Raw genomic sequence first — 23,895 nt, 5'->3', positions numbered from 1 at the left:
AAAAAAAAAAAAAAAGGTTCATGGGGTATGACCTTCAATATGTGTCAGAAATAGTTTCTCCGTTCAGCCATTTATGGAGCCGTTCTCTAACCCTTATTGTTCCCAGACACACAAGAAAATATTCTCTCAACAGAGATTGGAAACTTTTATTAGATCAGATACGAGGACCACGGGAGACACCGGGAAGTAGTAACACACTCCAAGGACAATAAATCTCAAAGGAAGGCAGTTTATCTTCGGGAAAATGACAACATGACCAAATAATTGTCTCATATGGGTTTCACAAGCATTAATTTGTAGAATGACAGTTGCTTTTCACTCAATTAAACACAAAAAAACGGACTAAAAAGTCAAAACAGATGGGGGAAATTGACAGAAAGCACTCGATAGCTTTATGCTTATTGATCTTGCACCTTCAGGGTTCCCACTCTTTTCTAGAGATCATTTTTTCAGCCATAGACGTGCAGTCTATGGCTATAACTTATCGATGGAATCATCTCTTAGATATTTAGAAATTATGACAAATAGAATAATGCAGACACATCTGAAGATGCACACCACATCACTTCATTAATATAAACTCATAATGATGGTTTAGGCAACTCTCACCTCGGCCTTGTCTTTTCTCTCTTACTTTCTCTCCCGTCTCCCGTTTTATTTTTTCTAGGAAAATTTTGACTAAGTAAAAAATAGAGAACCAGCAAAAGTATCTGGCAATTGCCTTCCTCAAAATACTAAAACAAAATAATAATAATAACAATAATACAAATCAGGTACAACAGTACACAGCCTAAAATAAATTCATCTTAATAGAACTGAATTACATTCAAATGTCAACATACATTTTTAAGTAACTCAAAATATATCTGCTGAATCATGGATATTTATGCTGTAAATTGGTCTATATAAAACAAAGAAAATTTCACATTCAAATTAAATTGTTCCTCATTGAGTTTGGTGTCATCTCTTGACACATTTGCACAGGGCTATTTTATATTTTGTGTATTTTGATTGGCCAAGCATTTACATGTTATGTTATATTTTGGACATTTACGTTCATCTGTTATTTCAATAAATCAGATCATGTGAAGTAACTCGGTACTTGAGTAATTTTTTCAGGAGATACTTTGTTACTCAAGTAATTATTTGGATGACTACTTTCACTTCTACTTGAGTCATGATTATTTTAAAGTAACAATACTTTTTCCTTGAGTAGAGTTTTTGGCTACTCTACCCACCTCTGCATTTCAGTGTACAGGCATAACCTTAAGATCCTTAACCTAATATACCCTTATAACCTTAACCTTAATGTCACTACTTTTCCTATTATCTCCTCTTACTGTTGTATTTTTAATTTTTTGCCTTGTTTTAATGCTCTGTTTTGATTCCGTCATTGTATTTTATTTTGTTTCTTTTGGAAAGCCCTTTGTGCTCTAAATGTGCTTTAAATGTTAACTGTTAATAAGTGCATAGTTAACTACTAATCATTGCGTAATAAAGTATGTATTCATCTTAATAAAGCAACAAAAAAGCTCCTCTTGTAGTAAAAGTTTAACAATGACATAATAGGTAAGTTAGTGAAACTCAATAAATGTGTTTGTAATGTTATTATAAAGAAACTCATAAGGCTTTAATTAATATTCTTAAGCAATCTATAAACAGTTAAGTCTTTTCAGTGCTTTTAAATGCCTAATAATCCAACAAGAAACATTATGATGCTCTTATTAACACTTAGAGTCTTAACACAATGTTAATAAGCATCTTATAAGGACTTAAGGGCCTAACTAGCAATTAACACTTATTACAAGACCTTAATATATAGTGTTAAAAACATTATTCAACCATTTAAAACAAGTTGGGAAGAAGGCAGCGTTAATCTATAAACCTAATAAAAACTACCACAGTTGCCAGTCAGAAGTGACTCAAGTATAATGTAACTTACATTATTCAGATTACAACTTAAGCTGTAATGTCATCCAACCTGCATGCGCTACCATGTGCCGTGACTTGGGGGTGTGTTCAGTGTTTTCACAACATAACTGGGAGCAGCCTGTTCAAAATACTCTCATACATAAACTACCATTTGAACTTTAATATGACACTGAACATAACTTAGCCCTTTCAGACGGCAACGTTATCCGTTTCGGGGAGCTCTGATATAGATAGCCTAGTCGTTTATTCTGAGCTGAAGGAAAATAGGACACTGTTGAAATAATTTTCCAGGACAACACAAGATTTTCCAGGACATTTTCACCTTTTCTCTCATTTTCCGTGCGTTTTCCATGGCTGGAAAATTGGTCAACTGTTTCCTATGTTTTCCAGGACGCGTGGGAACCCTGACTTTGTCTTCTCGTTCACATGAAACCTACCTCTATATGGACAGCCCACGCATAAATCAAAGTGTCAAAGAAATCTACTTTCTCAGATTGATGTCCATGGGAAGGTGGTGAAGTTCACTAGCTTGTGGTAAATGTCTCCGCCTGGGCCCAAAGTCCCAGCTCCTGAGGCTCTAATTGCATTCTGCTGTGCTTCTGTAGGTGGTATGTATCATGTGACACCCTCACCCCATGTCCAACTTTCGCTTTGGCCTAACCCTTCGCTCTCTCCATCCCCCTGTCTTGAGGCTCTCGCTCATATGATTCAGCTTACACAGGGAGAACACGTGTGGCCGTGCACAGGGTTACATCACCATAGACACCCATCAACTGATCGTGTTTTTCTACCTCACACACAACTTGAGCCAGGGCCGAGTTGAGCGTGCTCTCAGCATGACCACCGTTTTCCATGCCATGGGATTTTGTCACATATTCCTCTTCCGAACACCTCAAAAGACTTGGGCCGGAAAAAAAGTGTTAACTGAGATATCCGTTTTCCCTTCCACTGTGTCCTTCTGCGGAAGTTCAGGCTACTTTCAACATTCGACATTATACCCATCTTTTATACAATAAGCCTATTATTTTGGACTTTGCTAAGCAAATGTGGGGATTTTTTGAGTCACTCGCATCACAGGTAGATTTGTGTCTGAGAAAAGCAGTGGAAATAAGTCTCCTTGTCCCTCTCGCAGTGTGCCTTTGGCATATTACTCGGAGGGTTGTCGAGTGCTTAACCATGCTAAAAGGTCATACATTATTTACACATGCAGGCTACATCTGGAAAACAGCAAAAACAAGAGGAGAGTTAATACAACACAGACTTTTAAAAATGTAAAGGCTGTGTCATGGTTTGGTAAGGCCAATGTGTAGAAAGAGCCCAATTAGTGGTAGAAGAGCAGTGACTTAGCAGGGTCTTCAACTGGCTTAGAGGAACGCTTCTGAAGATCTAGTTTCCTGAGGCATGCAAATCTGGGCTTGCCATATTGCATGCCTGTAAAGAGGTCTAATGCATATTAATACTTTTATTGTTAAAAATAACACATGTACAGACATCCCACCAAATGAGTTGTTTTTTGCCGTCCGCAATTCATTTAATTTGTATGAGCCATTAAGTTGTGTCATATTGGACAGGATAAGTGTACGCATTGAATGCACACCACCAAAGTATTCGAGCTGCACGTAAATGGCAGAGTGAATGGAAATCCATTCACTCTGGAGTCACTCTTCATCTTACCTTGGGCCACTTGCTGTAATTACATTGTGATAGTATACTACCAACATTGCCTCACAAATTCAAATTAAGGCCGATGACCTTGAGCAGTGAGATACTGTCCGAAAATGCCATGTCCTTGGTACAGTCATTTCATCCCGATGGAAAACACCATTCACTTTCACTTACTGTCCATGAAGCAAACAAGCTGCAGCAGACAGCTTTCTTTAGTTTATGTCTTTTGACAGGCTCAGAGTAGAAACAAGTGGTAGTGTCCTTGAATGAAGAGAAAACTCCCGCATGAAAGAGCTGAAATGTATAAACCCTCTTCAGTAAACCGCAAGAAACAATGTTTTGCCAAACTCATTAACACTGTTGGCAGCAGAGGATAATGAGTCATGTTACCTGTGGATCTGCCCGTTCTTGTGTAGGTACTCCAGGCCTTCTAGCACCTCCTTCAGCATGGTGGCTATACTTGCCTCATCCAGGACACCAGACTTGTGCTCCCCTCTTGAGATGATATGCTTGATCACATCCAGCACAGAGCCTGGCAAGCCAACACAAGGAAGGTGTGAGGTAAAACACAAGTCATGGTTGCTGATAAGCACAGGAGCTTTAACTGCCAGCCAGCGGCTTGCCAGTCGTTGCTTGATGGGGACCTATTATGAAAAACTCACTTTTCAGTGCTTGCGCACTTACATTTGGGTCTCTGATGGGCCTACTAAAACACAAACTGTGAAATAAGGCAACTCAGTGAGGTTTTGTGAGCTGCGGATTTCAGAAAACATGTGTTTCAGTAAGCCGTTCAGATTTATGTATCAGTCCTATGTCACATTGACACACAATAGAATTAGAACCGCTGCCCATCTGTGTAACTCCACCCAGGGCTGGAGCGCCACCTGACCTGCTAGTAATTTGAAGCTAAGAGCCAAGCATGGGAATTGCTCTTTTGGCTGCAGAGACCAGTGCACATCTCGTAAAATAAAGAGGAATTAATATCAACTGTTCGTGAAGAAACTGCAGACGATGGAAATTTAAGTATTTTAAAAACAATTCTGCTGTACATTTCTTTCTATAAAAAAAATTGACTGTAGGCTGTGGCAATAGTATGTGTTTTTGTAGATGTATTCTTTTATTTTCTGACTTTTACATGAAACAAAAGGTCTGTGCGGTGTCCCCCACCAGCTTGAGGCACGGCAATGAAAGTCGGAACAAACTTTTAAATAAGGCCTTGTAGATATAATATGAGTGAAGATTCAGCAACTGGATTGCTTATTTATGGCCTCAGATTTGTTCAGAAACAGATTTTGGTGGACTGATAAGGTGAAATCAGTGAAAGTTTATGTACTTTATACAATGGGCTTACAAAACTGGGGAAAATAGTTCTGGAGTGGCCTTGGAGAGGAGCAGCATTTTTATTTAAAGCGACTCACACACTGAAACGGAGTGTCAGGAACAGGAGGGTTATAGAGGCACGTTAGAATGGCTAGCATGCAAAATCTGAGAGTTTTTTTCAGCAAGAAAATTCAAAACGTATTTTGGGGACCTCTAAGACCTATATTAAAAACTGTTTAAAAGGAGCATTATAGGTCCCATTTAAGGATTTGCTTGAGGAAAAACTGAGTCACGTCAAAGTTGAGGTCCTGTCTGTCAATGTTGAATTTTTCTTTTCCTGCTTTCCGCCCCTTGAACTTTGAAAGAGTGAGAAACTGTCATTATTGTGAGAAATTAGAGCAGTGAGCCAATAAAAAATAAATAATAATTAATACAAAGATTAATTTATGTAAAAACATTCTTCCTGGTGGGTGGGCAGAGAATCTCTCAAAACAAATATTTCATGATTGTTTATTGCTACATAAATCACACAAAGATATCAGACTTAAAACTTTTGTTTTCATAATAGTCTAATTTCATTGCCGAAACAATTATCTTCATCGGTGTTAACCCCAAACAATTTTATTGTGTTGAAAAAATAATTAAATCCCAAACATTCACATGACATTTTCATTTGGAACACCAGAAAATAATCTAGGGCAAGGAGAGAAATTCATATTTCGTAACAGTGGTTATAAGCCATGAATTTCTTTGGTCTGGTGGTGAGATACGAACGTGAGAACCCTGTGACTCAAAACCATCCTCTTTAATGTCAGTTTTACAAGCTGAATGGAGACCTGGGACTACAGCAGCTCTACCTTAGGAGCCTCAGGCCTGGTGCGGCCTGACAGAGGAGCCATATCATCTTCCTCAGCTCGGCTACAGCTGAACACAACTGTGCTGTGTAAAGAGTATGACTAGCGCTTTTGTGTGAACTATGGGCCATTTTCTAAAGAGAAAAAAAGCTTGAGACATTACAAATACATTGTATTCTACCTCACAGAAATTAAGTGAAACATTCGTGAACAGGCGGCACCCCAAGCAGAATGTTTGACCCAGTACCCAACATGCACAATCTGCACATACCGTACATGCAAATCTGACACGAACAACAAAAGCAGGAAAGGTCTTTTCAAAAAGCTCCTCATATCACGGTCACCTGTGCAAGTTCAGGGCCAAGTTGGTTCTAGTGGTGTGAGTCGAGCTGTGGGTGTCAGGTCAGGGGTACAAGGATATTTATTGGCTCTATCACTTTAGGATGTTCTCATTCTCACTTCTCATCCATCAGTCAATAGAGCACAGATTGCATTGCCCAGTTAAGCCAACAATGCAGGGCCGCATTCTAAGACTAGACAAACCAATGTTATGAGGAAAAAATGGATATGGACAAGAGAGAGAATGAGAGAGAGAGAGAGACTAATTCAGGTTGTGAGAAACGCTGAGCGTGAAGACGAACACCAAGCTGTAGAGAGAGCGAGAGAGGCAGAGGGAGTGAGGAAAAGAGAGCTAGGGACAGAGAGAGAGTGAAGCAGGGAGGAAGAGAGAGAGTGAGAAAGGCAGAGAGAGAGCAAGAGAGAGCGAGTGACAGAGAGAGAGAGAGAGAGAGAGAGAGAGAGAGAGAGAGAGAGAGAGAGAGAGAGACATTGAAGGAGAGATGAGATTGGGGTTCAATGGGTTCTTGGTGCAGTATGTCTGCACTCGCTAATCATAGAATGTGATTCAGCCGTGAAAGAGACAGAAAGGAGCAAGGCTGTCCAAGGGGAGGAAGGATGGAGAAGTAAAAGCACTGTGTATGTGTATGTGAGAGAGAGAGATAGAGAGAGAGAAAGAGAGTATGAGAATGTACTGTTTGAGTGTGTGAACCAAGTGAGTAAGCAAGAAGTGAGCGTGTGCCCAAGGAGTAGAGACGAGCTGTATTGATGTGGCAGGTCTTTGAAGCCCATTGAGAAAAAGCAGCCAGCCAGTTTGCCATTTCTGTTCCATGTTCCCTCCTCCGCCAGTGCCGCTGTGCTCGCAGCGATGGTCACATCCCCAACTGTACCAGCTGGAAGCACTCAATGCAACTGACAACGACGCGACAGATAGAATAGAGCACTGAGCTGCCAAGCATGGAAATCAGGGCAGTGTTGAAAAAGCTGGAGACATTAGACTTTAGACCTTGACACTAAGTCTAATGAGCCAAAAAGAGATGAGTTAGCTGAACAAATGCTAGAGAGCAAGTGTAAAATGTGCTAGTTCTGGCTTTGCTCAAAGACAACACCCCCTCGCACTTGCAGACAGTGAAGTGATTGATGATGGACCAATAATACCAAACTTTAATTATCGGCAAAATAATACAGTAGCTGTCCATCCCTAGAGCAAAACGAACCTGAACTGGAAAACTCTCAATGTGAACTAGGACACACACACACACACACACACACACACACACACACACACACACACACACACACACACACACACACACACACACACACACACACACACACACACACACACACACACACACACACACACACACACACACACACACACACACACACACACACACCAACCAGCGATGTCAGCTCCTCTCAAATTGATTTGATTAAACTCTAGATGGCTCATTAGTCTGTTCCAACATGCTGCACACTAAATGATACGTTCACATTTTAAAGATTCACTTTGTACTGAAGGGACTAATGCCTTCCAAACCAAATGATTCCTGCCGCCCTGGCTTGAGAGGTGCTTACCCAATCCCCTGAAGGAAGTGCTTATCCAAATAATACATGACATCAGGTTTTGACAGTGGATTCCAATTGATAACATGAAAATATATAGGGGAGTGTCAAAGGACTGACATGATATTGGTTTTAACGCCTGTGCCAACAGCACAGGCAATTCCAGGGTATATCGCATTTCGTTAAATTCAGCATTGTGTTAAATTTCCTTATTTTATCCATTTTATATCATCTTGACAGGCCTTCACAGAGGACGTGGCAGGGAGTGCAGAAGTGGTGGGACACCTGTCAGTCTGAAGGCTGCCAGAAATATATTTTAGAGGGAACTTGTTAACAAAAAAGAAAAATGTAGGCAGGTTTGGTACTTAAGTCTTATTTTGTTTTAATGAAAGCCATCCTGAAGTTTCTGGTGAAAGCTTGGGGCCACATGACCATGATGACATAGAATACAGATTCCTTCCCAACTTAATTAAGTCTATTCTGATACAAAATTTCAAAATGTCTGCAACAATCAGGCTTGAGCTGATTTCCATTTAGAATTTTGATTGACAGTGGCAGTAATTATAGATTGGTGAGGCAGTGTATTAAAACTCAAAAGACATTCCCCAGCTTGCTTTGGCATGAGTCACATTCTGGCCCTCTGGGTGTCGGTGGATCCCATACCGGTGGGAATTCTGTCAGTGGAAAGTCATTATGCAGGGCTTTGATGAAACACTTGTTCAAACTTCGCATTCATAAGAGGATTTTCCTGAACAGCTCTGTACCTGCCTAGCTCTGTGTTCAGATCAGCTACATATAGCAGCTTTAGCCTTGGCTGTGCATTCAAGACTTGGCTTGGCAAAATTTGATCCTTTCAGACTCCCATTCCCATTCTCAGGGGAGAACCCGTGACCTTCAGTCATTGAGTCAGCATTATGTACCATTACTTTTCAATCACAAACTGATGAAATGTGGTCAAGTAAAAAAATTAATGATTTCAGTATTGCATTAAAGCTGAAGGTCGGTTGTAGCGATGTAACATAAGCTGACGATCTCTAAACTATAAAGTCTATAAGAAAATCTAGTATTTTCACTTACATGAAGTATGTGTATTACCCCATTACTTTAGATTTGAATAATGACTTTCTAATAAAGCGGTTTGCATACTGTTTACCTTGTCTTAAAGCCCTTTATAAACAATAACCGTCAGGATAAAAGCCCATTGAGACTTTGACAACTCATGCTGTGTGTCACTAATCTTTCAAGGCTGGAAGGTGAAGGCAGAAGGTTGAATTCCTGCTTTCTTATGCACCAGCAGAGCCAGAGCGGCATACAGGAGTCAGCCTCCGTGGGGTTGGTATGCCCTGTCTTGTAAAGTGATGGTCTATAAACTAAGGCTCATTAAAGATTTGTCTCAATGACAGATGTCTCCGCAGCTATCGCTTAATTACGCCAAACAATAAAACTCAAAGATCAATGGCCTCTGTTTAACTAGGGTAACAGGAATATGTGCAGCCATCGAAATAGTGTCTGCCCCCATGGTGAGAATGGCAGCCGGCGGTCGCGTCGCTTGGTGGGCACCATGCCCCGGGCCCAGCTGCACGGCGGCTGCCAAGCGTCTCATGACTCGAGTGCATCTGAGAGAGCCAGACATGCCACCTGGGCACTATTCATTACAGTGGACGCTGTGTACACAGGGGGCCTTCAAGGGACAACCAGAGTGGGGCAACCAGAGTCTGTGTGTGTGTGTGTGTGTGTGTGTGTGTGTGTGTGTGTGTGTGTGTGTGTGTGTGTGTGTGTGTGTGTGTGTGTGTGTGTGTGTGTGTGTGTGTGTGTGTGTGTGTGTGTGTGTGTGTGTGTGCACATGCATATTTGTTTGTGCCAAAAAGACGGATGGCAAACGGAAGAGAGAGGGACGACTCACTCAGCACTTTGTAAATAAATGGCCATTACCCCTATCAGACTGTCTTCCTCTCTGAGTTAGAGGAGTGCGTTGCCTCTAGCTTGTCACACATTTGGCAATGCGAGGCCCTAATCTGCGGGCTCTGTGTTTACCTCAAGGATCTTTCACAGATCTGCTCTAAAAAGCCATCTTCCTATTAAACTCCGATTCCATTTGTCGTGGCATTGCCCTCAGTATTGTTGAGCTCAGAGCCAGATTCTTTGTGTATATGATATTTCCGATTTATATTTTTCTGCAGAAAATACTGCACTTCCATCATTCATGTCCCAGATGCGATCAATAACTGTTGTGGGCCCCATCACCTTGGTTGATTGGCCCTTGATGCCTCCACCTTGCTCTCATTCACCTCTAACTACAGTGGTACCTTGACTTACGAGTTTAATTCATTCCGTGACAGAGCTCATAATTCAATCTGCTCGTATAGCAAATCAATTTTCCCGATTGAAATTAATTGCTTGTGCTTTAAGTCAATGGACATCATCCGCTTCTTCTTCTCAGCACTTTTTTTTTTTCAGACCCATGGTTCGAAAAAAAAATTGGCAAAATAACTGCACAAAAAGCACAAATCGCGAGCACAAAACACAAAAGCGATGCTTCCACACCCAGGTAACTAGTGAAGGAATGAGACGCGGGATGCTGGCTGCATTCACTCCCCACGCCCACCAGCGGCGGCACCTGAAGCTCACTCCACGTAACTCAAATTTTTGCTCGCAAATCAATACAAAAGAAAATCGACGGAACGACGGCTCGTAACTTGGAAAACTCGTATGTTAGTGCACTCGTAACTCAAGGTACCGCTGTATTTTAATTGTAGCGCTGCCATAGGGGTGTCATGATTTTGGCCTGTAGGCTGTTATTACCCCTGCCCTGTCATTAGCCTCTACTCTGCGCTGGGTTAGAGCCCCGGAAAGAACTACTGCTCACATAGAGGCACAATGAGGATCAGTGCTGTCACATGCCCTGCAATCACAGGCAGATAACATCCCAAAAGCCCACAGCCAGCAGCCCTGCACTCCTTCCTGTTTCTTGCCAGTCAGCAGAGCCAATGCCAAAAGATTTTGTGCCGCTGGGTTCAGTATGATATCAACCCTCTTCATTGAACCCATCTTAACCCATGCCCAACCCTCTTCAGCCTCTGCTAGTGGCTTTACCACGATCACTAGATTAAAGCAACGATATTGGCGTTTTCGCACCACAGAAACTTTTTCATAGTTCTAAAAACTTTTGGAGGAACCGTTCCTTTTTTTGTCTGCACTGCAGGAACTAGGAACATTTGTAGTTCTTAGAACTCCGTTCTTGAGGGATTTTTTTTAGCTCCTACTGCAGGGCAGGGACTAACCTGGCACAAGTGAGTAAGTGCACACTGATTTGTCAAGACGCAAGTCCACGGCCCCTCGCCGGTCCCTCACACTGAGGACAGTCAGCTCGGCATCACTCTGGGTGGGGACCAGCCCACATACACTCAGCAGTAATAAAAAAAATAAACAATAAAAATAAAAAATAAAAATTGTAGAGGTATTTATTTCATTTATTTTATTTTCCAACGTTAATTGAATGAAAGAAAACATCCCATGCGCTGTCCTTACGCGAGTCCGTATCTTACGAAAGTTGGAACTACATTTTAAATTACATCTTGAAGATCTAAAATGAGTGATGATTCAGCAATTGGATTGCTTATTTCTCGCCTCAAATTTGTTCAGAGACAGATTTTGGTGGACTGATAAGGTGAAATCAGTGGAAGTTACGGAGTAAATACAACTCTGAAGTCATGCTGAAACCCAACTGGCTGACGTCACTCCAGAGTTCCTATTGGCAGTGCGAATGCAACCAGAAAAAAAGCCCTTGAAGGTATTTCATTTTCGGGGGACCTCCCCAGTTCCTAGTTCCACTCAGGGATTCCCCAGAACGGTTCGGTGTGAAAACCACATGTAACTTTTTTTTTTTACCTTAAAATAACAGCTTCAGAATCATTTTGATGGTACACTGACTTGTAATGTGGAGAATTGCACCTCTTTCATTCCCACCAAACCCCCGAACGCCTGTTCTCACACCATGTAACTTTGGTGATGAAGTTAGCTCCGGTAATTCCCATTTTTTTGTGTGGTAAAATTTATATACACATTTATTTTAAAACAAATAAAAAAAACAAAAAACAATAAATTATAAACTTGCCGGTAAAAATGTCCGGTAATATTGGTCATACAAAACGTAGCTGCTCCATGGGACAGTTTAACGACCGTGGTGTAAAAGTGTAATTGCACTCAGGGGCGCAAAATCCCAAATACCAAAAGTTACATAGCGGTGATTTAAGGATGGCGGATGTGACTTCTCCGACTTTGATGAACTTGTCTTGTTTTTGGAAGCACAGGATGAATTATTTTCACATCCAGTACCCAGAAAACAGCTTAAAGTGGTAAGCAGAGTGATAACAATTTGAAAAGACAAGTGAGGAGAGAGTCATCATAAAGATTTGGGCAATGTACTGTATATGTGTAAGTAGGGAATGTAGAGTGAAGATAAAAGATGTAATTAAATGTGAAAAGGGAGACAGGTATGAAATGTCTCAGAAATGGGTACTTACCACCGCTGAGCAGCTTCATGACCAGCCAAAGCTCATCCTTTACAACAAATGAGGTGTAGTAGGACACGATGTTGGGGTGGTGGCACTGGCTCATGGCCTGGATCTCTTTCTGCCAAATAAAACAAATACAAAGAAAAGCAGGAAGTCAGTTTTATGAGCATGGCCCATTGGTGTGAAACTAGGTCACCGGTTTGATCTCAAAAGCAGCCATGTGTCCTTGAGCAACACAGAATCCTTCAAGCTTATAAGAACATGAGCAAAATGACTTCACTTGAGAACTTGTGCACAATAGACTTAATCAGTCCTATTTGACAAGGGAGGCGGTACTCATACCTTTTACCACCAATCCCATAAAGCTGTTGTACATAATCTGGTAACACTTTGCCACATTGTCAATTCATAAAGATTAACTGGGTCTTTTGTATCTGAGCCAATATAATTATTTTAATAACCCCCTTTTCAATAAATCTTTGCAGTGCTAAAGCAGCAAATAATTGACCATTGTTAAGGTTGGTAGGGGCCTGGGCAACAGCTACTGTGTTTTGATTGAAGAACCCATATGACGGTGCCCTGAGATAGGGCATCATTTAGTAGACATCCCTTGTTAAAGTAATCGTGCTATAAAGTGAAATTAGACATACAATTCCTTCTGAAATCAACATGTAGTGATGCAACAGTTTTTATAAGGTTGACATTTTAGGATGACCACATACACTTCAAATAAATGCAACCCAGGGGAAAGCCTTCTATCCTTCCCGTATAGCTGCAAAGCCGAGTGCCAGTCAGCTTGGAGGCAGCAGCACTGAGGTAATGTTGGCACAGAAGACTAATCCATCTCTTCAGGAACAGCCCCAAAGTCGTTTGAGGATACATCGGCTTCCTAAGAAGGGACTTGCTGACGTTACAAGTGGATCTTTTTGCAATTACATACTCTTAAAAAAAAAAAAAAAAAAAAGTGCATGTACTCATAACATCTCATTCTTTCGTACAATGACCAAGTGTTTTCTACAGTATCATCAGTATTAAGCCCACAGTCAGTATGGGAGAAAATAAAAAGATTCCAGGGGCTGAACACATTGGTGACATCATTAAAAGAAAAGACCTACCTGACCAGACCAGGGTCGAGGGTGCGAGTGTTTTGGTTAGACATGCTTGGCTGAGTCACACCCCCACGTCTGCAATTTTAACTGCATACACAAACAGCACACATTAAGCACTAGGGTTTTCAGGGTGGGTGGGGCGCTGGTGAGTTGGCGTGGGGATGTGGTTTGCCGGGTGGCGACCTGGTGGGCCCCCTGCTGGTTGTGTTTGGGTTCTAGCGGCTTGCCCCTGGGGCCAGGTGGTTTCTGGCCTGCTGCGATGCGGCGGGGCTGCAGAGAGAGCTGCGGGTGCTTTCCAGGGCCCCTGGGTGGGAGCTTGCCATGTTCAGTGTGGGCTGTGGTGTGGGCCTTGCTCCTGCTGCATTGCTTTTCTGTGGTGGGTGCCCCAGGTGCTGGGGGTGGTGGAGGGGCCACATGTTTGGCTGTCTGCGCGGTTATGTTCCACCCAGGGGGGTTGTAGTCAGGGTTCCCTGTGCTGAGCATACTTGGTTGCGTGCTCAGGGCTTGTGGCTGGGTGGGGCATCTCGCTATTTGCGGTATGGCGAGCCTCGCCTTTGTGCAACGTGTAGGTGGGCATGGGGGCCCCACTTGGCAGGCGGTTCCAGCAGGGTGTCTATCTGTCGGCTGCAGGGCCCGGTTCCTGCACTTGTGGGTGTGTCTTGTGCCTTTGCATGGGGGTGGGTTGTATGTTAGCGCTTCAGGGTGCAGGGCCACTTCGTGCTCTCTGGGATTGGTCTTGGGGTCATGTGTGGGTGTTGCTCTACGGGTTCTCGGCTTCTCTGTGGGTTGGGGGTTCTCCTGTGGCTGCCATGCATTTTGCTTGGAGTGTTCTTGCGATCGTGTCTGTATGGCTTGTGGATGGCTGCTTAGAGGCATTACGATATAATTCTGACCTCATAAACCAGAACTAACTGGGGCCAAACCTGTGCACTCACGGGTAGACACACACACAGTTTACTAGCATCTACTTCAAACACACCCTCATGATTATGTCCTTCTTCTTTCCCTGCCTTTATTGCTATTACAATCACAGGCAGAGGCCATGTGCTGAAATTCCTGTTCCAATTTTCGTCGACTTTATACTTGTGTTATGTTTTGTCAAGTACAGTATTGAGTTGTTTGTTTCTATGTTTATTTGTCTCATCTGTGGTGATTCTCCCTCTCTTGGAGAATTAATGATGATTAGTTGTTTATTGATCAAAACATGGATAGATCGTTCTCCAAAGAGTGGGATTGGCGGTAAAATAAATAAATAATGTGTTTATTAATTTAAAATAAATAAATAAATGAATAAATAAATGAATAAATAAAGAAAACACCTGGTGAGTCATAATAGGGGTGTATGCAGCTAGTCACCAAAATAACCAGGCCATGTACGGACACGCAAAACTGTAAAATACCGCAAACAATATAACATTTGAGAGTGTGCCAAGGAGAGGATGGCCTGAGAAACATTAATGGCACAATTTGCAAAAACGATGAAGGGTCTCTATCGTTCTGTACATGTCTGTACATTCTGTACGTGGCCAAAGAGTAAACACTCCATCATTCATTCAATCAAGTGTGACATTGATTACAGCTATTCAGATCTATGTGTTCCCACCCCACCTCAACCCTCTACCTCCCCGAGTGACAGTTATACAACTTATACCCATTAATCAGTCAGTCAATTCTCAAGCTCTTTTACCTCGTACTGTGATCAACCAACAATATCAGCACGTATATGTGATCCACCACAGAACCCACATACTATCTGCTTTAGAACCGCACCTGATTTTTAATGGCTTGTAGTGGGACTGGAAGCCAGCACAGTTGGCCATCTATACATCCTTCCCACCCTGGACATACAGTGAGGGGAGAAACATAACAGCATAACCCACCTGCTGAAAACAGTTTCCATTTGAGCCTTCCAACTGTTTCGGTCACCCGCCCGCCACCCGCCCATCTCTGTCCTCAGGACTAGGGAAGTGGTGGGTCACCGACCATCCGTGGGGCAGTGTCAGGCTCGGAGCAGAAGAACAATGGGGATGACAGGGAGGACACCGTGCTCTGGCACGGTTCTTTCCCTCTCTACCAACAGACAGCGTGTGTATCATGGACTCTTTGTTGTGGGATTAGGTCACTGATTAAGCTATTGCCAGAAAAAGTCAAACAAAAACACCCACAAAGAAAATCTGCCCTTATGATTGACTGCATGTACTGTTTGATCTTTACCCCTAAAGTTGTTGAAATACAAGAGCACTCACAATGGCGAGGGAAAAAAGGATAATGAAAATATCTGTTCGCTGTGCCACCATCATCATCACTCACCAACTCCCTGTCAGTGATTCCATTAACTTACTGCCTACTGGCTAAAGCAGCCAATATAGCACTTTGTGTGACATTTAACTTGAGCTCTAATGCACACCAGACCGTTATAGTACATAGTGACTATTACTTCTACACAAAATAGGCTAGTATAATCACTCCAAGCAGGCACTTTGTTTATACAGTGTGGCTTCTTCATACCTCTGTTCTATAAATTCTACATTGGGCAATGTGGTAGGTATGTGAACGGATGGGTGGATTATTGCCTAACAGTTGCACAATGTTTTCAAGTCTTCATGGTATCAGGGTTCTTATGCTGTGGCTGAGCTACTACCAGCTACTACCATTTACATACCATTACATAAGCTGTAGCAGCTCAGTATTCATTGCTTTCTTGAGTTAATTTCTCCCCGCCCCACAAAACCATGAACAACATTAAATTAGAGACATGTGTTTTCATTTTCCACCCATGCATTTCAGCAACCCAGTTTATTTCTAATAAATAACTTTCACCTATCATTTCATTCTTCTATCCCTTGAAACACAAATAGTGAATGCATGAGTCTCAATGACTGTTGGACACATAGGTCTAATTATGGACAGCTACGAGACAACGCTCTTCCCTGAAGTCTTTCTTGAGTCCCAAATGGCCTTTGTGTGTGTGTGTGACCATGGGTGTTTTCGATGATCTCATCCTAACACAGGCATTCAGGACAGCTGCTGTCCATACTTGCAAGCACCAACACACAGCTTTCTAAGCATCCTACCACCAATTTAAACAAATGTGATTTAATCCATGCCAACACTGGTACAAATTATATATAATATAATCTCTATAGGATCCTGTGTGATGAAGAGACACAAATATTAAAATTAGATTTAATTTATAGTTCTCAGAGGACACCGAAGGCAGCAGCACTGATGGTAACTCATGTAGGACACAACTGCGAAAAAATACGTTGTAGTGGCTTACTGCCTAGCTGATTTGTATTGACAAAATACTGTATACTTAAGCATATCTATTCCAACTGCTTGATTTAGCGGCCTACCAGTACCATGGCACTCAGCAAAATAGGCGATTGACACCGTTTCTGCAATTGCCAGTGAAAAAGAATACCTTTCTTTTTGTCTGGTGTGTCACATTCGATGTCACAAACGTGCCGGAAAAGGGCCGTGTCATGGTTCCAGTGTGAAAAAAAAATAACAGGAGAAGCAACATGGAGTATCCATGCCCGCACTGGCGCACCGGCAGTGCCCGATGCCGGTCCCTCGGCAGCAGGGAGCGGAGACTCTCCTAAGGTTCAGAGACCGGTTTGGGGCGGTGCTGGAGTGGCTCAGAGCCCGGCAGGGAGCGTGGGGGTTCTCTGCTGTGGTCCCCACGGAGCGGTCACCTCACTCAAAACATTTCCTGGTCCCACATGCAGAAAAAAAAGTCAATAACTTGTGATTTTGATTTTAAATCAGATATGAAATGATCGCAGGATACACAGATATTCCTGTCTATTTATGCGCCAAAGCCCGGAAACGGGATGAAAATTTGCATGTCTACCCGGGTGTCATGTTCCATCACAGCCGATTTGAGTTGGAGACGATAAATACATGTGACCATTGTAGAGTCATTTGTCCCGGGAATGAAACCCGGGTGTAACCTTTCCCATTAATGACAAATGCCAGATGTTAACGGGTGTTACCAGGGTTCATTCGCAGTTTCACTGGCGCATCGGCCACAACATTGGATACAGTCAACATATAAACCGCTCTTTCCTGTAGGCGAGGCCCACGTGTTATGGTGAAATTAGATTAATTGATGCATGAATTGATATGAATAACATATCTTTATTTAACTATTGAACTGTAAAAAGAAAAACCTTTAACCACAATAGAATATCGACTCTTCGACTGACTGATTGATTTTATTTTAAGACTTTTAATTGTTCAAATCTGAAAATTAACGTGAAAAAAAACAAAACATAAAAGAAAAAAAAACTTTGCAGTGTTTCAGCAGAAATGTATTCTTTTTTATTAATAAATAATGCGTGCGTACATCCAGATACATCCTCCTTGTGCGCACAAGTGAATCAGCGTAGTCTGTGTGCTGCTCCGTGAGCTTTTTTTTTTCCCCCGGCAGCTGAGCAGGTGCAGGGACACTTTTATGCTCATCGAATTAAAAGAAGGTAAAAACAAAACAAAACAAAACAAAAAAAAACAGACAAACAAACAAAAAAAACAAAAAACAAACAGACACACCGGAAGAGGCTCCGTTCGGACTCTACAGGTGTTCCGTGCTCTGCCAGCAGCACACGTTGCGCACAGCACACCGCGGCCTTGGACGGAACCTCATTGGGGGCAGCGCAGAGGTTCGGTTAATTAGGCGGGTTTTATTCCCTTCCATTTTTTGGGGCCGCTTTCTGAATTCTCACAACGAAAGACTAAGAGCGGAGGACCTAAATAAGAGGACCAAATGTGTTATCTCGGAGAAAGGAGCCGTCCCACCCCCTGGTCTGGGTCTCTGCTCACCGGAGTTATATGTTTTTTCAGAAGGAATATTCGAATGTGAGCTTTTGGCCAATGTTGACAGCCCTATTGGTTGGATTGTGTAACATAATCAATAAAAACACTTAAAAAAAAAAATCGATTAATCATTCAGCCTAATGGATAATCCGTGCTGCTTCTACTGTTTTTTCCTCCTCCAATCACACTGAAACCATGACACGCCCCTTTTCCGGCGTGTTTGTGACATCGAACATGACACCAGAAAAAAAAGAAAGACATACTCCTCTCCTTGCAATGGGAAAGGCGTCAATCACCTATTTTAGCGGGTTTTCCCCATGCTTAAAAAAAACAGGGTATACCCCCTAATTTTGGTGTAAAAACAATATCAGAGATGACACACACAACAGCCAATCACACTGAAACACACATGAAAATGCACCGCGTCTTCTCCTCACCCCCCATTGTGACCATAGAAGCACTGCCAAAAAGACAGGGGAAGCCTATAAGAAGGCCATATTGTTACCAAGGACATAAAGCCAACATTACCGAGTTCAGGAACTGCAGAACAATAATTGGGTGGGGAATAATGACGATAAATAAAAAAATCAATTTGAACAAATTTGCTAAATGAATGATTATATTGTTTTAATTCATCTGCACTAACTTGACGAGTGTTGGCCAGGAATAACTACAGTATATTGTACAACAGCTTATGGCTGGACAGAAAGACAAATTGTGCCTTTTTTTTGGCTCAGGGGAAGCTACTGCTAAGGCTATTGTCAAAGTGACTGTTGAGGTAGAAAACTGGATGGTTCCTTGATACAAGAAGTAGCGTCTTTTAAAATCTTCTTATTCAGAAGGGAGGCAATCTGGGTTCAATTAAATGCTTCCTCAACATCAAGCTGACTACCAGCAGGCTGTGAAACCTGGGGGGGGCACAAACAAGAAACCTGACCTCCCTATAGTCCATGTGACCAATCCTTCCAAGAATCCCAGAGCAACATTCCCCGATTCATCTCATGGGAAGGGGAAGGGGACTGGGCCTACTGGAATGGTTTTACCTTTGCTGAACGCTGGGTGAGAAATCAATCACGGAGCTTATCTTTTTAAAACCATGCGTAGGAGCCCACACAATTCAACATTTCCCTGCCAGTCTCTCCTACAAACCAAGAGTGACTTTGGACTTATTGAAAGGAATGGGAAAGTCATCAATCATGGCCGTGGTACAGGCTAACAACTGCTAATTTCCCCTGAGTCAGGCCAAACCCCGAGATCTGGTGTCACAGGGCCACCAGGATCAAAAGCAGCAGTTAAAGGCCAAACTGCTGACACTGACTAGAATCTGAATAAGTCATGCTGTGGATGGAACACCCTTCAACGTTTATGTTCGAAATGTGACCTGTCGAGTGGTACGGATTTTCACTCAGAGTGGTCAGAGTGGTCATACAAACTGAGAAGAAGCCCATAATTGATTTAGCTGGCACTTTATAACAAACAACCATTCAACGTAGCTGCGTGATGCATGTACTCTTCTACATGGCGTTTCCATTTTTTGGTGGCGGGGTCATGGAATTCTGGCAACTGTCGTGTAATCCACCTAACACAGATTATGACCTTAAACCATCATAAAATTAAATTCAGGTCTAGTCAAAAGTCTAAGGTTTAACACAAAAACCTATGAGACAGCTATTAAGAATGAGCTCTTCCTGTTGATAACCCTGTAAATAAATAGTTAAGGTTTGTCGAAACATAGGTCAGATATGTGGACTTGACAGCGAGCAACACTGCAGTAGGTCACAGCTAAACTTGATCTAATCTCTCAAACCTAGTCCTACTTCACATGTGTATGAGTGAAGTGCTGAGCCGCGGTTAAAGACGTAGCGAGAACGAGACAATGCAGCCTTGAGGAGGATGGTTTGTGGTGGTCTAATGGTTTCCTGACACTAGGCAGGTTCTCCCTGTTCAGAGAACAGCCAGAACCGTGTTGGATATGACAGGGCTGATTGGGGGGGGAGCTAAGAGAAAGCCTGTAATGAGAAGCAGGGTAGGAACCAGCTCTATTCATGACCTGGTGATCAAGGCGATGCGGCCCCAAATGTAATCACAAGCTTTGCGGCTGGAGCTTCCTCTGATCTGATAGCCCGCAGTCTCTCCCATTGTCAAGCACACATACTTAACACAGGATTAGTTGGTTGGGCTTTTGGAGATTACTATTACAGTCATAAAAAAATACTGCTAGTTTTACTATTTAATTACTATGTATGAAATCAGGACCACTCGGTCATTATTTCTGGAAGCAAGGGGACAACGTGTGTGTTTATTATGCATCTCTTACCAGGAGCTCGTCCATACTGGTCTGGCATTTTTCCAGGTTAATGCGCTTGATAGCGACCTTCTCCTTGCGGGGTGTACAGTAGGCTGCTTGGACCACTGCTGTGGCGCCACTCCCTAAAACAGACAGAAGGAAATACAATTATTGCTACTATGAACACTATAATGCAAAAAAAAAATAATAATAATTTAATAACAAAACACCTACATATTAATTATTGCAAAGATAAATCAACCTGAAGGGCTTCTGTAATAAACTAAGAGACATATTTACTTATTCAAGCACAATGATAAGCTGCAGCAGAGAGGTAAGTTTCTCAATAATAAAGTGTTCAGTGGGGTTCTGAACAACTATAAATTATGCAAACCATAATTATAATAAGGCCTGGGTCAGAAAATCAAGGATCTATCCTTTAATGTCAGTCATCAACCTGCATGCACAAGCCTTTTGCACATCGAAACCAGATTCTGAATGATGAGGAGATTTTAGCTGACCTAACCGCATTGGTGCTTATTTTAAGGAGTGGCGATGGTAAGGCCAAAAATATGGGAGGTGACCAATTTAACACAGTCAAGCATCTATATTCTGTTAGAGTTTAAAAAAAAGTTGCACTTGCATGATTCAAATGAGAGGTTGAATGGTAAATGAGTCGCTAAACTGGGAAGAGCTGCTTTGCCAAACTTGCTAAATTTAATATACAGTCCGTACCCTCCTGTATAAATACAGCCCCGAGCTGGTTTTGAATAAAACTTTTACAAATATCAGAAGCTAGACCTTTCTGTGTGAGCTTCCAAAAAGTACAGTCAAGTACAGTATTGACATCTTCAGGCCGTCCATCACTCGCTCCATCACTTTTCCCCTAGTAGGTAGGTAGGTAATCGCTCTGTCCTGGCCCTTTGCACACTCAGCCACACACACCATAGCTACGACAGGATGCTAAGCCAACCGTTAATTCATGTGTCAAAACTGTCCTGAGTTCTTGAAGGCTAAACTGTGCTCCAACCGGCAGCTGGTCATGATTCTCTTTGGTGAGGTTTTGTGTTGTCTGTTAATCAATTATGAATCAAAATGTTCAAATGCAGATCTGCTATTGCATGCCTGGGACCCCAGTCTGCTAAGCTTGGCACGTCCCCTATATATTTATTTAGCAGAATTCTAAGTATGGGGTGCGTAACCAGGTGGTCTGAATCTCTTCTCCTCTACCAGTCAAGCATGGTGGGAGTGTGGGAGGTCATGCCTAAGCGTCCGATCAACACTGGGAACCAAACACAGACAAACAAAAATTGTTTTTCAACATATGCAGACATGTTTTCCATGAGATCTTTAATATATATACTAAACCCTGGTCTCACAGTGGTACTGTACACAAGAGAGCAGGCTGTTAGGTGATTGCTGAGCTCCTTCACCATACAGTAAGCATTTCCAAAACTTCCGTGCCCTCAACTGTACACTACGTCCAGATATTAACAAAGTAGTGATTGTTAAGGGTTTTGATGGAGCCAGCCCGTACTGTGGTTATGCGCGCGCACACACACACACACACACACACACACACACACACACACACACACACACACACACACACACACACACACACACACACACACACACACACACACACACACACACACACACACACACACACACACACACACACACACACACAAAACAGCTGGCTGGTTTTTAATTAAATTCTGAAGCAGTCCCTAAAGACATGGATGCATTCCATTCAGACATTTTTCCATCATCAGGACTACGGTTTCATGCTCTTAAAGCCCACTCAATATCACTCCTATCTAATCTAAATATAAACTATGATAATCTGATAATCATACAATTTCTCATTCCAAAATTTCCAACTTAGTGAAGAGGCCAAATCAAATCACTGTAGACCTATGAAGGGCCTTGCCACGCAAACCTGCCAGCTAAGCTGCGCATCAGCGAATCACCTTTTCTCGTTGGGAGTGCAGAATCAACAACGAATAGCTTGGTCACCATCAATCACAAGGAGGAAGCGGAATAGTGAAATAAATAAATAGCTTATAGCACCACAGAACTGTGTGGTGACAGTCTGGAGTAGGACTGGGCAATGCAAAGAAGAGTTATATTAGTCATTGTACAAGAATACAATCTTGTAAAACTAACTTAATGGTGATAAGTATATATTTTATCCTCCGGAATAGAGCAGGGACTTCAACCTTCTTAGAATCCATTTAATTATTGTGATTTGCAATAATTATTTTCACTCACTAGGTACTGAAATTTTATATGAAAACTTTTGACTACATTTTCATGTACTTTCTTTAATGACTAGACAATGGAAAATGACTAAATTGTTCTTCCACAGGTAATTTGCACATCATGAGTCATGCACATGTCATGAAAATCCGAAGTCAAGCCATGCCATCTTTAAAAAGGTAAGTTTTCTTTCAACGCAGTACATCTTCTATGGCTCACATGAACACAAATTTTTTCAGGAGCATACAGCTAGCGATGTTTTGTGCAAAACAATGTCTGTTGAACCGCCATAGAACTTCATTGGCCCTATTGATACACGGAATGCATGCTGTGCAAATGTTGACATCATACACACAAGACACTGTTTCAACACAACACACTCACACCGACTGAGTGGTCAGCAGCACATGGGGTTTTGAATTGATCTGCAGATACAGTGATATACATCACATCGATTGGTGAGATAATAAATTTGTCCAAATTCCCCCGGCCCTAGCCGGTGGTACAGCAGTGGCAGTGAACATGGCGGTAATCTGGTTGCCCCCTACACACACGAGTGAAAATTCCCACACACAAACAAACAGGCAGTCGTCAGGGGCGACTGGATAGACACCCGGAGGAAAAGGAGGTGGGGGTTCTGGGGGAATCTGAGCGCTCTGTCTCCACAGGGATGGCAGGGGAGATCAAGGGCCACGTTTAACCATTTAGACCAAGGCTCTCCAATCCATTCCAGCTGTACAACACAAAATGTGGAATAAAAATGACTTGGGCTTGTGGCGTTTTGGTGCTTTACTAACTGAAAGATAGTAATTATTGGTGAGATTATTGATTATCTTACTTTTAGAATTTAAATGAACAGCAATGGGGTCTAGCTTTCTTATCTGGTAACAAGAGCAAGCAATGTTTTCTAGTAGAGTAGTTTTTCCATAAAACAATGTTTTCACTATACAAAATTATGCCAATATCATCGGAATATAATTATTTCTGGCGGAGAAACAAGGAGTCCGCGAGGCATTCAGGAAAAAAATAAATAAAGTTGAAGACAAAAGAAGTTGGTACAAACACAAAGAAGGGGTTCGGTAGAGGTCTCATGGCGGTATGTGTGCCAATGGAACGCGGTAAGCCACACTTTGTCACATCCATCAATGAGTTCTTCAGACACAAACGTCACCAGCAGCCCCCCTCCCCCGCCAGATCAGGGTGTGTGTGTGTATGTGTGTGTGTGT

At 42.3% G+C, this 23,895-nt stretch overlaps 1 protein-coding gene across 1 annotated transcript in view; it reads right to left on the bottom strand.

The window, feature by feature from the left end:
* Positions 1-23,895, bottom strand: part of oxsr1b (oxidative stress responsive kinase 1b) — a 48,936-nt gene that overhangs the window by 17,839 nt on the left and 7,202 nt on the right. The window contains exons 2-4 of the mRNA XM_080020289.1: positions 20,435-20,547; positions 12,200-12,308; positions 3,988-4,129 (exon numbers count right to left, since the gene is read on the bottom strand). Of these exons, the coding sequence (XP_079876415.1) occupies positions 3,988-4,129; positions 12,200-12,308; positions 20,435-20,547 (364 nt within the window). The remainder of the gene's footprint in view (positions 1-3,987; positions 4,130-12,199; positions 12,309-20,434; positions 20,548-23,895) is intronic.

Source organism: Zeus faber (genome assembly GCF_960531495.2).
Source record: "Zeus faber genome assembly, chromosome: 19".
NCBI classification, from domain to species: Eukaryota; Metazoa; Chordata; class Actinopteri; order Zeiformes; family Zeidae; genus Zeus; species Zeus faber.
This window is presented reverse-complemented; position numbering and strand designations above follow the sequence as displayed.